General features: G+C 47.1%; 1 protein-coding gene and 1 long non-coding RNA gene across 2 annotated transcripts in view; one reads left to right on the top strand and one right to left on the bottom strand.

The window, feature by feature from the left end:
• Positions 1–6,764, bottom strand: part of SLC1A4 (solute carrier family 1 member 4) — a 24,988-nt gene extending 18,224 nt beyond the window's left edge. Inside the window, exon 1 of the mRNA XM_045788114.2 lies at positions 5,913–6,764. Within this exon, the coding sequence (XP_045644070.1) occupies positions 5,913–6,439 (527 nt within the window). The 5' untranslated portion in view covers positions 6,440–6,764. The remainder of the gene's footprint in view (positions 1–5,912) is intronic.
• On the top strand, positions 6,083–15,074 carry LOC123785996 (uncharacterized). Its single transcript, XR_006777849.2, has 3 exons — positions 6,083–6,217; positions 14,116–14,249; positions 14,775–15,074. It is a non-coding gene; the product is annotated as an uncharacterized LOC123785996 (long non-coding RNA).

The following is a 15,074-nucleotide window of genomic DNA, read 5'->3' as shown; positions in this document are numbered from 1 at the left end:
GGGTGCTTCTAACCACTGAGCTCTTCCTCTTATTCAAACTTTCAAATACTTCCTTTTTCTGTTATTTGATCCTTAGAAATTTGCTTAAATTATAAAATACCAGATCTACATTGGACCAGAGTTCCTCTAACATTAGTAAGCTGTGAAAGCATTTATTAGTTACAGCCAACATTTAATAAAATATGTACTACATTAGACAGAATTGAAAATACCAGCATGTATCACATTTAAAACGCTGCTTTGTGGCACTTGCTTCATGTTGTGTATGTGGGGGTGGGGATATATGTGTACTGAAGCCATAATTTAAAGTGTATTTCTTAGAGTAGGTCTAAGTCAAAAACATCTGCAAAAATGTTAGGTCCATACTAAATTCAGAGACCCATGTCAGACCAAATTAGGAAAGAATGAACGGACAATCCTTTCCAGTGCTATAGGAACCTCTGGGTACATAACTTAAACAGAAAACCCGGTATGAGAGGCTGGACTGCTGTTAACGGTGGTGTACACTCAGGCAGCTCACACAATGAAAAACTTCAAAAACGTTCCTTCTTTATACATCTGGTGCTGTTTGCTCTTCTGATCCTATTTGTCAAGGGTGGTATGCGTTTCCCTGTCCTATATGAGAAGAATGGAAAACAATTTACTTTTGCTTAGGTATATTTTTTTGTTCCAGAGATATTTCCTTTTATTTAAGTTCAAAAATTCTTTACTGAATTTATGAAAATTTCAAAGACTGTTCAGAGCAGGATACGGCACGGTATGTACACCTGCTAAATATTTATTATCCTTAGTGTTTATTGTTACAGAGTCAGTTAACAGGGACATGCCCCTTCAGATCTTGGTACCCCCCACAAGGCTGGGAGCAGAGGAAGGGCTGGGGGTAGTGGGCTCACACTCTGGTGACAGTGGGGGGCAGGGGAGTAATCTACCCTCTTTTAAGGCCCATATCCAGTTTTTGATTCCAGCTGGAAAGGTTAATGCCAGGACCCTGGGGTGGGGGACTTTTGGAGAAATAAGATTAAAAACAGTTCTACTCCTCTGTAATGAATGGCCTGAGGGCTATCCCTGAGGGGCTGGGACACTTGAGAATATTAGCAAGACACTCCAATATTAACTCACTTAATCCTCATAACAAATGTAGGTAGTAGATACTATTATTAGTCTCATTTTACAGATAAGAAAATTGAGGCAGAGAGAGGCTTAAAGACTTGTCTATACAGCTAGCAAGTGGTAGAGCTGGATTCAAACTCAGAGAGTTGACCCCAGTGTCTGCTTTTAATCACTACCCACGCTGCCTTGCTGGGTGTATGCTCTTTTCAGTCTCTGAACTATTCAGGTAGTCTCCTGGGTAGCAGAAGGAAAGGTGTTAAGGTAAAATCTTTTATTATTTTTTTAAATAACAAGCTGCCACTTTTCCCCTTTAGTGACTAATTAGGCTGAGAAACCTCCATTAATCTGAATCCTTGTTAGATTTGCTAAGTCTTCAACTTGAGTATAGAAGAGAGATATAGGCATAGGCCAAACAGCCTGCCATGGCCAACAGTTAAAAGAAACCATTGACGGGGCGCCTGGGTGGCACAGCGGTTAAGCGTCTGCCTTCGGCTCAGGGCGTGATCCCGGCGTTATGGGATCGAGTCCCACATCGGGCTCCTCCGCTATGAGCCTGCTTCTTCCTCTCCCAGTCCCCCTGCTTGTGTTCCCTCTCTCGCTGGCTGTCTCTATCTCTGTCAAATAAATAAATAAAATCTTTAAAAAAAAAAAAAAAAAAAAAAAAAAAAAGAAACCATTGACTATTCAGTCCCTTGACTGTGATCCAGGGGCTAATATTAGAGCTCAGTCTCCTATAGGTTTCTTTGAAGCTATTAAAGAAATGTGTTCTTTGCGGGTTAAGAGGCATCATATTCACACCAGTCCTTGACCAGGAAAGTAAGTCCCTCACGCCTCCCTCTGTGAAAGGAAAGGCTCAAAGCACTGTCCACTGTTGAGAAAATGAGCACAAGAAAAAAACAATAAAGCCTAGAAAACTGGGCAACAGGCAAAATCTCACTTGTGTCTACCAGGCACAGGGCTGCACCCTGCTATGCTTTTGCAAAAGATAGCGGCCCAGGGCCATTCTTCCGCTTGCCGGTGCAGACAGAGGCCTGGGCCCAGGAGCTGTCCCTACCTGCCACCTTTGCAGATAAGCCTCTGGTTTTCCATTTGAAAACTACAAATTTTAACACCCCAGGGAATATTAGAAGCCAGTGGTCTCAATTCTTTCCACTTATACCTGAAAAAAATTGAGGTCGACTGGTCAACTTTGAACACCATAAACATGTAATGCATTGGGGAGGGGGGATGCAGAAACTGTAATGTCAGAGAGGTTATGTGAGGATTTCTGCTCCCTTTTAGAATGGAAGGCTCTTCTGTGTTCAGTTTTGACTCTTCTACATTTTCCAAATTTCCCACGTGTTGGTTCTTTTTTTAAAAAGATTTTTATTTATTTGAGAGAGAGAGAGAGAGAAAGAGAGAGAGAGCATAAAGGAAGAGTGAGAGGTAGAAGCAGACTCTGCTGAGCAGAGAGCCAGCTATGGGGCTCGATCCCAGGGCCCTGAGATCATGACCTGAGCCGAAGGCAGATGCTTAACCAACTGAGTCACCCGGGCTCCCTCCCACCTTTTTTCCCCACAGTGTTGATTCTATTAGTCCAAAACATAGTAACTGTTCACTTCTTTTTCTCCAAGCTCCATGAAGTTCCCACCACACCTAAAAACATTAGCTTCAAGTCATTCTGAGCTCCCCCAAACATTCCCTCCCCACAACATTTATTCTGTTTTCTTCCAGACTATGAAAAGAGGGCCATCCCTTTACGTTCATGTGAGACAAACAAACAAAAATTCCCGATAGCTCTGTAATACCACTCCATTTATAACCAGAGCAAGCATAATGGGCCAGCCCTGGTCTAAGTTTTACAGACATAACTCATGTAACCCTCAGAACAATCTTCTGAGGTAGGTACTTTCATGATCCCTGTTACAGAGATGAGGAAGCTAAGACACAGAAATTAGGGACATGCTCTAGGACTCACACTCAGTAAGTCCTGTTAGGGACCGAGAAGTTCCATAATGACTGAGTTCCTTATAACCTGTTTCGGTCTCTTTGGTGCCGAAACAATTTCATTTTGGATGAACAGTCACAGATCCATCACTTGGGTCACACCCAGTTCTGAGAGTCCTGTACTGTTCTGGGTCCCCAGGTGTAAAGCTCTGGGCTGCTCAGGAGGAGCCTGGGACTTTCCCACCTGCTAGTTGCTCTCCATCACCCCTTCTCAGTTCTCCCAGGGCCTGCGTCTAGCACCTGGGCCTCACATGTACTCCCCGGCCTTTGTTATTTCTAATCCATTGTGTGTTGGGAAATCAAACCATTTAGCAAGGGCATTCTGAAAGTCTTCTCAGAGTTATAACAAATATTTATTAGCTTCATTTCTTTCTGACTTGTAGTTCCATGTTGAGAAAAATTAGAAATCGTAGCAGAGAGACCCCGAGGCACGCCACCACCAGGAAAGCCTCAGCAGCAGCTGCACTAAGTCACCAGAGACTTTTCCGACTCCTTTTGGGTGTTTGAGTCCCGGGCAGTTACCCCGTGAGCGCCTGCTGGATAACTGAGGTGTCTGCCTGCCGTCTCATTTCATTCAGTGCCCACAGGCAGAAAGGACTGTGCCCTGCCAGTCACATAAAATCAGCATCTGCTGGGTTTCTTTGAAGGAAGCAAATTTAAAACTTTGGCCCAGAGACCCAGGAAGCCCTTAGACATGGCGCAGAACTCAGTTCCCTCTCATAAGCTGCTCGACGTGAAGGCCAATCTGAGCAGCAGCACACAGGCTCTCCTTCACTGACCGGGCTCTGGTCCTCTGTTTAGAGGAAGTGGGCATCCGCCCTGACCCGAATCATATTCTTATCTGATTCCCTTTTGGCCCAGAGCAAGCATTTCTGAGATGGTCAGACTAGACCAGCAGCATGGCACCATTACTATAGCATATTGATTTAGGGGAGGGAAAAGTGGGAGAAACAGAGCCCTGAACTTGTGGGGCATGAGACCCATAGTTCTGCTAATCCCTCTTTTGATAAACCACTCTGTGACCTTGAGCAAATCGCTTAATCTCTCTCAGTCTCAGTTTCCTCAGTTGTAAAATAGGATCATACCACCCGCTCTACCTTTATCCCTGAGCTGCTGGAGGCCGGCTGTGGAAGCATTATGAAATGCTTGCTGCCTATTCCCAACAAGCCACGACAAAGGTTCTCTTAGTCCTTTCCTGTATCTGCTGTCCAACTCACTGAAAAGTCTGCACTCAGACTGACCACTAAGCCATGATGCTGGGTCACCATTCACTTCAGAAGCAGCCACTGTAGGGGCTTGGATCTAAAGCTAGAAAACCACAAGATCAGGAAATAAGCTGTCTCTTCTGAGACAGGTGGTAATAAAGTAACCCCTCACCTTACCTTGCACTGTTTGGGGGCCACTGTCCCTGTTTTGGAGATAAAAGAATGCTACTGAGCCTCCCTCTGGGGTACCACTAGCAAGTCAGAGCTGGGCATCCATACCTTCTTCCCTGGGCCACTGATCCCTGCAAAAAAGAATTCTTTAACTCCACAACCACCTTCCCTCCTGATATACTGAATGTAAAAAGCCAAAGGCACTCTCAACCTCAGCAGAGTTTGTTTTCAGCACCCACCTTAAAGTCCCAAAACTTTTAAGGATCTCAGAAGATTCCAAATATCAAGCTGCCAGATACCAAAGACTGTGATCAAATCAAAGACCTAATAGGCCACCTCCACCTGCCTTTTTGGTATGAACTTTTTGGTCCCCCTCATCGGAGTTTTTTGGTTTTGTGTGTGTGTGCGTGTTTTTAAATACAAGAGCCTTGGACTTTTTATTGTTGTTGTTGTAGTTTCAAATGAACACACTCTCAAGTGGCAGACGGTCATCACATTTTCCAGAGGGAGAAAAGGAAATAGCAGGAAGTCAAGTCACTTTGCCCAGGGTTTGCTGTTTTTCACAGCCTCAGCCACGAGGAGCTTTGCCTCAGTGACTCAAGACAAAACATACCTCCAAGGCTCCGAATCCAGAATTTTCGGAAACCTGGAGAAGGAGCCAGCTGAGCTCCCCACTCAGCTGAACCTGGCCAGGACCACAAATGCCTCCAGGCTGCAGTTCTCCCATCTGTGAACTCTGGGCTAACGGAGAAACCAAGAGAGGCTGAGGCTTCCGATAATCCAGAAACAACACTGCATCTCAAGCGATAAAATGCAACTTCTACGAGTCGCAAAGGCAGGCAAAACTCCTTCCCCTCTAGAACTCACCCTTCCAGAAATAAGCTCCTTGAAAGTCACAATACTCTACAGTAGTCCTGACTATGGTGTGGACAGCAATCTGTCCCAAGCCCCCCAGAGAGCCATGTTGCTGCGCAATGGGCCTCATACAACTAACTCCAGCCTTGTTATCCCTGGGTCCACTAACAAGTCTTCAAAAATTGCCACCCTGCTCTCAGCCAAAGGGCTGAAACAGGCAAGGCCAGAGATTACAGGTGAGGATGATACAGGCAAAATTTAACTAATGCTCCCAAAAGCCTTTGGGCACCGTGCAGAGAAAATAGGGTGAAGATATTGGGGTGTGGCTGGAACATTTTTACTGGTAAGGGCGGCCAGATAGTATAAGTACAGTACAGATGAGACAGCTGCCTCTTCCCTAACACCCACCTAACGGTAGGGCTGGTTCATCAGCAGCGGCCAATTAAGAATGAACTCTTAGCGGTTTATGAGGGTGTGTGTGTGTGTGTGTGTGTGTGTGTGTGTGTGCGCACGCGCGCGCGCACTGGAGAGCATTAGAGAGCTTGTGTCCCTCACAGTTCGCTTATCGAGGTGGGGGAGCGTTACCTGGCCAGGTCGAGGAAAGAGTCCACGGTCTCTTTGGGGACCGGAGGGGGCCCCGACTCTTCCAGCCCCAGGTCGCTGGACTGGAGGGTCTGCGCGCCGGACCCAGGCTTGATGATGAACGCCAAAGCGACGGCGAGCGCCGAGGCGCCGAGCGTGGTGAGGCCGAAGTAGGCGATGGCGATGCCGCCCAGGCGCCCGAGAGAGCTGGCATCGAGGGAGGCAGCGCCCGACACCAGGCTGCAGACGACCAGCGGCAGGATGATCATGCGCAGCATGCGGAGCAGCATCTCGCCAGGGAAGGACAGGTAGGCGACTTGCGTGCGGCTGAGGCCAAGCCCGCGCAGCGCCGCGCCCAGGCCGGCACCCGCCACCACTCCGGACACGGTGAACAGCACGAGCGCGTGCCGCCGTAGGAAGCCCGCGCAGCGCCGCGCGTGTCCCGCCGCGGACCCCGGCGCGCCAGGCCCGGCTGCAGGCCCCGCCTGGGCGCCGTCCAGGTAGCCGTTGGTTTCGCTACTCTTCTCCATGGCGCTGCCCGAGGCCCCGAGCTGGAGGAGGCGGGGGACTTGGCTCTGGGATAAGCCGGAGCTCTCAATGAACGGATCTGGCAGAGCTGGCGACGCCCGCCGGCTGTGCCCTGCGGGTTCTGGGAGCCGGCCCGCGGGGAGCTCCCGGCGTGGGTGCAGAAGCAGGTGTGGAAAGGGCCAGGAGAAGCGTGGGAGAGCAGCCTGAAGCCGGGCCTGAGGGGTCGCGCCGCGCCCAACCTTCCCTCAGCCGCCGCGGGCTGGAGATGATGCAACGCGGGAGCCGCGAGAGAGGACGCAGATGGGAAGCAGGGAGGGAGCCGGGAGCAGCCCGAGCCCGCCCCCTTCACACCCACCGCCCCGCCCCCCGCAGCTTCGGCCAATCAGCGCCCGGGAGCCGCCGCCGCGCGCCCCTAGCCCTGGTTGCCGGCGCGGGGGGAGGGGCGGCAGGGCTGGGGGCGCTGCCGGGGCAGCTGGGGCGCCGGCGGAACCGGCCAATCAGGGAGCCCGCAGCCGCCTCCCGGCCCCGCTATCTGGGGCGGGCTCCGGTGACCGCGGCGGGGCGCGGCCCTAGGGACGGCCCGGGCTCGTTGGCACCTGCCGGGGCCGCTCGGGCCGGCCCTCGGGGTCAGAGGGCCCGGGAGAATGTGGAACCCACCCGCGTTCCCTGTCCTGGGGATTGGAGGAGGGGAGGGGTTCCCTCCAGGGTTGGTGCCTTCGCCCCCGCGGTCTGTCAAAGAGCGCGCCGGCCTCTCTAGCAAAAGGGCCGCGCGCAGCGAGCCCCCCTCTCCCCAAGACGGTCCCCCGGCCGCGTCCTACTCCTGCTTAAAATCCCCTCCTCCAGAAGTCCTGTACGATAAAGCACGCCGGCGTGCCCAGCGCAGGCCTGGCCCTGAGACAGAAGATGGATGATAGGTGGATGAATTAGAAAAGCCTTATCCCGTATTCAGTAAGAGCTCTGACAAAGCTTCACCTGTAAGTGAAACGGGATCCCGGGTGGCACCAAACCCAGCGCCGGGGCTCGCCACTGTGCGCGCTAGTGCTCTCCAAGGCAGGGGCTTAAAGCCTCCCGGATAGGCCCTCGGTTGCCGGACAGCTGACTGCGGGCTGTGTGTGGGCTGTACGTAGGCTGAAGACGCAAAACTCCTCTAGAATCAACAGCTGTCTCGCCACGACTTCCAGTCGCGTTTCTACCACATAGCACACAAGCTGCTGGATTTTAAGCTCTTCCATCTCCCGGCCCCCAGCCGTCGCAGGAGAACAGTACATACAGCGGTTAGCCAGCCTGCAAAGATGGTTTCTTAATGTTAACATTCGATTCATTTCCTTTTTATTTCAACTTTTATGTACTATCTGTTCTGGTCATCGTGGATATATGAGAGACCTCTGCAGAGTTGTTTTACTCTGTCACGTGTATTAGTTTTTTCATATTTTCTCATTCTGCTTTTGAAAGGAATTGGTCTTTTAAGACTTCTGTGAAAGGGGAGTCTTCTTAAATGTGGCTAACCTAAGTTAAGGAGGAAGGCGATTACTCTAGATCTCTTGCTGAAAAGGAGTCGTCTTAGAACATGTCATGACAGCTACTTGTGCAAATCACAATGCCTTCCTAAGGAACTTTAAGGAGCTGTCCAAAAAAAATTTTTTTTTAAAGATTTTATTTATTTATTTGAGAGAGAGAGGGAAAGTGAGAGAGAGAAGCAGACTCCCCGCTGAGCAGAGAGCCTGACGTGGAACTCGATCCTGAGGTCATGACCTGAGCTGTAGGAAGCCTCTTAACTGACTGAGCCACCCAGGCGCCCAGGAACTATCCAAATTTTGAAACCAGGGAGGATTTCCTTGCTTGAAGCCAGCCAGCCAGCCAGCCATTGGCTGGAGTTTGTAGCTTTTTTTGATGAAGGGAGGGGAGCATGTGTCAGGTGAAGAGCGGACATATTTTTATGTTTTCATAACACAGTTTATTTCTCTGTGTGTGCTGAAGAAAGGATTTTCTATAGACACACTATTTTGCCAACCAGCCCCTCCCTTTGTTTTGATGACCACTTTCACCCAAAGGACTCTCAAATCATGCTCCAGAAATGAATTTTCAGTTATCTGGCTTATATCTCCACCTGAATATCCTGCAGGCACACCAACACGACATGTCCAAAACCAAACTCACGGTGGCATCTCTCAAGGCTGCTCACCCTTCAGGAGTCCCTATCTCTGTTACTAACGTTACTGACCACCTAGTCACCTCTGTTTGAAGCCTCAGCGTGACCTTTGGTTCTCCCTTCTCTAGCGTCTCCTCTCATCTGATCAATTGCCAAGTCCCACAGACACTCCTTTCGCAATATTTATCACATCCACCCCTCCCATCCATTCCCACTGCTACTGTCCTGGCTCAGGTCTTATTTCTTCACTTCTTATCTCGGCTATCAAAATGTTCTCCTAATGAGTCTTGCCATCTCCAATGCTCTACTTGTTCCCGCCATCTGCATTTTGCCTTGCCCCAGGCCAGTCTTCCTAATGAATAATATACGTGTAAGGATTAGGTTCCACTTCCAACCGGCAGGAAAAAAAGAAGGAGCAATGGTCTCTCCCTTGAAGAACATTTCCTAAAAGTTGTTCACACTATGTGGTTTGTATTTCATTAACCAGAATTTACAACATGACCTTACCTAGCTGCAAGTTAGGAAATGTAATCTTTATTTTGCACAGGATATCCCCAGTTAAAAATCGGTGCTTCTGATGAATAAGTCACGGGAATGAAAGGAACAGCATAGGGAATATAGTCAATGATATTGTAATAGCTTTGTATGGTGACAGATGGTAGCTACACTTGGGGTGAGCACAGCTGGACATACAGATTTGCTGAATCGCTATGTTGTACGCTTGAAATTAATGTAACACTGTGTGCCTACTATACTTCAATAAATAAATATTTTTTTAAAAAAAGATTGGTGCTTCTATTACAAAAGAAGCAGAAAAGAATGGTATTCTAGGACAACTCCTTCATACCACTTCTTGTTCAAAAGCTTTCAGGGGCTCCCCCTGAATTAAGAATATGCTCTTCATCCTGGCATTCAAGACCTACTGGGATCTGGGTCGGCTCCCTCCCCAGGCACGTACCCTCTATGCATGCTACGAACACAGGGCTGTGTGCCGCTGCTACATTTTCTTGCCTCTCCATGCAGTCCCAGTTCCCTTCTCACCCAAAGCCTTTCCGAAGCCCCCTTGCTCCCACTGTGCTTGCTGCCCACAGCTTCATGCCCCCCGCCCCCAGAGCTGTGTTAATAGTTAACCCTCCATCAGGAGTGAGGAACTCCCTGCCCTGCTGGCACTTTCCCTGGACATAAGTGTGGTGCCGAGTGAGAGAGCAGTGTTGAGGGTGCCTTATGCTGGGCCTACTGTTTGAATTAGAAACACTTCTCTTTAAGTCGGAGCTGGTATCTGGGGGCTTCTTTCAGGGACTGGCTGCCCTAGAGCTGCTCTGCCTCCATGTGACGCAAACCAAGAAACAGGTTATCTGCTCCTGGCCTTCCCCAACAGTTGGTGAAGGATTTAACTTTCTTTCTTTTACTCTCCTTTTTTTTTCTTCTTAATTCCTCTCCTTCTGTGCTTCCATTACATTTCTTTTGTCTTTTCATAATTCTACATGCCTCCTCCTTGTTGGTATTTAGTACAAAAAATCATTGATTCCTGTATTTAGACACATCCCCCACAACGCTTACATGTTCTCTGGATTTTAGATGTGTAAGCACCAAATTACAAAATACCGTAGACGTGCTCCAGTCTGATACCACTCGCCATCACCACCACCACCACCACCACCACTTGATGCTTGAAACTCTTAATAGGTTAGAGTACTGTTCGGTAGGTATTTCCTCTCTTGTTTCTCCCACTGGGATGGGAGTATATTTACTCACCTTTTTGATTTTGAGCTTGACCATATGACCTACTTGGCCAATGAAATAAGTGGATGTGAAGCAAGCAGAGGCATTGAAATGTGTTGCGGAGTTGCACTTGGACTCCTGCTTATGTGTGAGTCAGCACGTCCCAGGTAGACGTTGCCACTTTTAGCCTGGCATCAGAACAAAGGTGAGAAACGTGTCTGAATCCAGCCTGCCCCTGAAACCCCAACTGCCTTGCCGCCTAGAGGAGACATCCCAGGCAGCCCACGGACCCCTAAGTGAGAAAAATAAAATGGTGTTGATGAAACCTACTGAGTTCTGGAGTCACGCGTTATGCTGTATCATTGGGGCAATAGCTGAGTCATATAAATCCTCTCTTCAACATCTGTTCCAGTTCTTTATTTTTATACAGCAAACCACTCCAAAACATAGCAGCATAAAGGTACAGCCATTTTTTTATGCTCATGATTCTGTAGGCTAGAAATGCAGACCGGCGCCTCAGCTGGGGTGGCTCCATGACTGGACATGGCTGTGCTAGCTCCGCCGAAGCCACGTGCCTGGCCGTCTGCTGGGATCCTCGGTTCTTTTCCACATTACGTCTGCTGAGGCTGGAATGTCCAAGATGGCTCTCTCATTCACACCGCGGGCGCCTGGGCTAGTGTGGCTGGAATAGCTGGGGCTGGCTGGGCATCTCTCTCTCTTCTGACTGTCTATCAGTGTAGCTAGCGTGGGCTTCCTCGAAGCATAGGGATCTCAGTGTAGCCAAACTTCTTAGAGTGGTTGACTTCCCTCTGAGGGAGTGTTCTAAGAAATCTAGGTAGGAGCTGCAAGACTTCTGACGTCGCCTCAGAAGTTCGAGTATCACTCACTTCTTTCACACACTGGTGGTCAAGCAAGTCCCTAAGACCAGCCCTGATTCAACAGAGGAGAATTAGACACCACCTCCAAGAAAGGGAGTAGCAAAGAATTTGCTGCCATCTTTGATCCACAGTAACATCCTTAAAGCTTAAACGTGCATACCTTCTAGATCCGCACACATATGTCACTGCTCCCAGAAGTGCCCTCACTCTAAGGTCTCTTTGGACAACTCTGTTAGAAAGTTCCTTTGGGATCATTTAGTCATGTTCTTAAAACCGTGACTGCATCATCTATCATGAAGAAGAATTAGTTTCCCTCACTAAAGCAATGCGGTGGATGTTTTTTATTTAAGAAGTAAGAATGGTGTTTTTCCTACGTTGTCAACAGTGACAGTTTGTCACTCCTAGTATGCTTATGTATTGGCCAATATTTTGTATTGTACACACTTGCAGGCTTCGGCTAGTAAAGAGATAGTCTCAGTTCTGATTTCACACCTAATGCCAGTTAAGTATTTTCCACATTATTTCACTAGAATGATAATGGCATCACTAGAATCACATAGCAGGGATTATTTTCTGCCATGAATGGACTAAAAAAGGAAAATGGTATCCCACACAGGCCAATTTGGATTCTAGAGTACTTCTTTACCTTTACTGAGTGATACCAGATAGCTTAACAATTATAACTAACAATCATACTTAAAAAGTTGAACTTTAGTCTCATTCTTTCCATGTCAGCAAAACACAGCTTTGTAGAAAATGCAATGTGATTTTTTAAAAAGAATATTTGCCTTTCAAATAGATCAGATTACTTAGCAAACAAAGCAAGTGAGGTGAAAACCCAAAATAATAAATACGTTATTTTTCTTCCATGGTGGACAACTTAGTGTGCAGAGACGTTGCGGCATCAAAGTCCTGGTGACTTTGTAATCTGTGATCCTTCCTCAAGGCTCCCCTCAGTATCATCTCAAGCCAGCAAAAAGAAGAAAAAGAGAAAAGTGGGCCATAAAGATGCCCCTAGAACCAAAAGGTCAGGTGCAGACTCAGATAAACACTGTGAGTCAACACTAAAAGGGAATTTGGTCAGAGTGGGAGTAAAAGGCAGAATGAAACAGAAAAAAGATGTCTGTTTCTATGGTTTTAGAGAGTAGCTAAAGCTGTTAGCCGACGTGTTCTTCTTAGAACAGTGAACTGGGAGCATCAGAAGAAATGAGTTCAAGATGGGAATAAAAGTTAGTTTGGTGTCTGTGTTTTGTGGGCAAGGGTTCTACTGGTAAGGATTTAATTCATTGACACAACCAGGTGTTTACTGAGTTGCTTAGTGAACGTAAATCACTCTGCAAGGTCCATTGAGTGAAATAGAAAGAAAGGAATATGGATTACTTGGGGAGCTGATCAAAGTGCATATTCCTGAGCCTGGCTGATGGCCTAGGAACCTGCATTTCAACAATCCAATCCTCCTCTCCTGCATTACCCCACCCCATGATTCAATCAAAAAGTATGTACAAGGGCATTGAGTTAACAGAGTTTAGAATTAAAGAGAAATCCAAGAAAAGGTCTAGGGCTAGGCCTTTGAAGCCTATCAATCAAATCCTTCTTCCTGAGTAGGGATCTTCCTCAACTTATAGGGTTACGTCCCCAAATTGAAAATATCGTAAGTTGAAAATGCATTTAATATACCTAAACTATAGCCCGTCATAGCTTAGCTTAGCCTACCTTAAGCGTACTCAGAACATTTGCATTAACCTACAGTTGGGCAAAATTCTCTAACACAAAGCCTATTTTATAATAGTGTTGAATATCCATGTCATTTATTGACTATTGCTCTGAAGGTGAAAAAAAATGGAATGGTTGTATGGGTACAGACTGGTTGTAAGTGTATCGGTTGTTGACTCTGCGGTTGAAGGGGAGCCGGGGCTGCCACTGCCCAGCATCGTGAGAGAGGATCTTACCGCATATCAGTAGCCTGGGATAACATCTGAATTTAAAATTCAAAGTACTGTTTCTACTGAATGCACATCAATTTCACACCATGGTAAAGTCAAAAAATCATAAGCCATACCAACTGTACAATGCTAAGAAGAGAAGCAGGTGGAATCAGAGGTGAGGGAGGTTGGATAGGGGAGAAAAGAAATGGACATCTATTAGAATGGGTTACGGTTCTCCCAAGAATTTAGTCTAATTTAATTTAAGCCTGGCCCTAGAATTCTCGGAGGTCTGTTTGGGAAACAGTGGTGGACTTCTGAAAAGATAACTAACCTTACAGGTAGAACTCAGTGGTCCCCAAACTCGAGTCTCATCAGAGTCATCTAGAAAGAGTTTAGAAAGAATAGATTCCAGGGCTCCAACCCTGGAAATTTTATTTTTGTAGCTCTGGGGTAGGACCCAGTCATCTATATATTTTTTATTCTTCCAGTTAACAGAGTAATCAGATATAACAACCAAATCCAATGGAATCTGAATTAAAAGAAAAGCAAAGTATAATTTTGAGACCATTAGGGAAATTTCATGTATGTTAAACCTAATGTTGAATTTCTTAGACGTGGCAACAGCGTTCTAAATAATAGGACAATGGCCCCATTCTTGGGAGAGTGCTGAGAAGTATTTAGAGATAGTGTCATGGTGTCTGCACATCATTCTTGGATGGCTTGGCAAAGGGGGAAATGTATGTACATGTACAGAGACCAATGCACCGGAGGAGGCAAGACATTACTGGCTGATTAAACTGGGTGAGGAGTATATGGATGTTAACTGCTTTGCTCTTGAGACTTTGCTCCAGGCTGAAAAGTGCCTGGCGTAGGAAGACTCCATTCTTGATTTTGTTGCACAAGAGATTTGAGTAACATTCCCAAAAGGTATGGGTTACAGAAGCTTGAAGGAGTGAGAGAGAGGTCACTGTGGGCTACAGTTCAGGTTCTCTACTTTCTTCTAGGACACACATGACAAATGATGCTTATACTCAGTGCCCACAGCTACAGGTGAACCTAGGCTTTGATGTAATTCCTGGCTACTGACCTGTAACACAACAGATTTTCCTCCTACTTAAGAAAGAATGTTGGCCTGCAAGTAAGTGATGTTATCATATGGATAACTTTGAATTCATTCAAATTTATTTTAAAAACAACCATGCCTGAACTTCTCTATTTTTGTGTGGAAGGGGTTTGAAAATTCAACAGATAGCTATAATGCACAAAGAAAATGTAGACTACTTGCTGTCTGTAGCTGACCTAATCTTTGTCCTGGGCAGTCACAGCACTGGGTCATCGAGGTGGGGAGGGGGTGGGGAAGAAAATGGCCTTAACTTGACAATGAATGTCACGGAAGTTTTTCTCCAGTTTAAATAGCTTTGAGTTATGCAGATAACTCAGAGTGCCTTGGTAAATACTCAGCATTTCAGACTTCCTCTCTATCAAGTTATTCTACAGTGAGGTGGTTATAGAAAATTTTAAGAGAGGTTACCATTGTTTAGAAACTGGGAAAGAGTAGTGCTTCACCAATAGGAAAAATGCATGGACATTGCGGTAGATTCTGAAAATAGCCCCATTCTTCACCTCTCCCTGTATCCTGACTTTTTGTTATGTTACTTTTCAGGTCCTCCAACTCAGTCTGGGCTCAACCGTATGATTTTCTTTAGCCCATGCGTATAGCTGACCCAAGGCAAGCAGATGTTTGAAATAGGCTTACAAGTTAGGCTTGTCTCTTGTGCCATTGCCATCAGAACACGCCTGCTGGGGGAGAGAGATACGTGGAGCACAGCTGAGTCCTCGGTCCTCACAGCAGAGGTCATCCTGGATCAACTATCAGCCAGACTACCCCAAATATGGAAGTGGACCCAGCCAATCAGCGGAGCTGTCTAGTAGCCCGCACCCCCCCCCCCGAAATGTGAGCAAT

Source organism: Ursus americanus, chromosome 7 (assembly GCF_024610735.1).
Source record: "Ursus americanus isolate L20-20 chromosome 7, mUrsAme1.1.p, whole genome shotgun sequence".
NCBI lineage: Eukaryota > Metazoa > Chordata > Mammalia > Carnivora > Ursidae > Ursus > Ursus americanus.
Note: the sequence above shows the minus strand (reverse complement) of the source record. Positions and strands in the feature narration are given on the sequence as shown.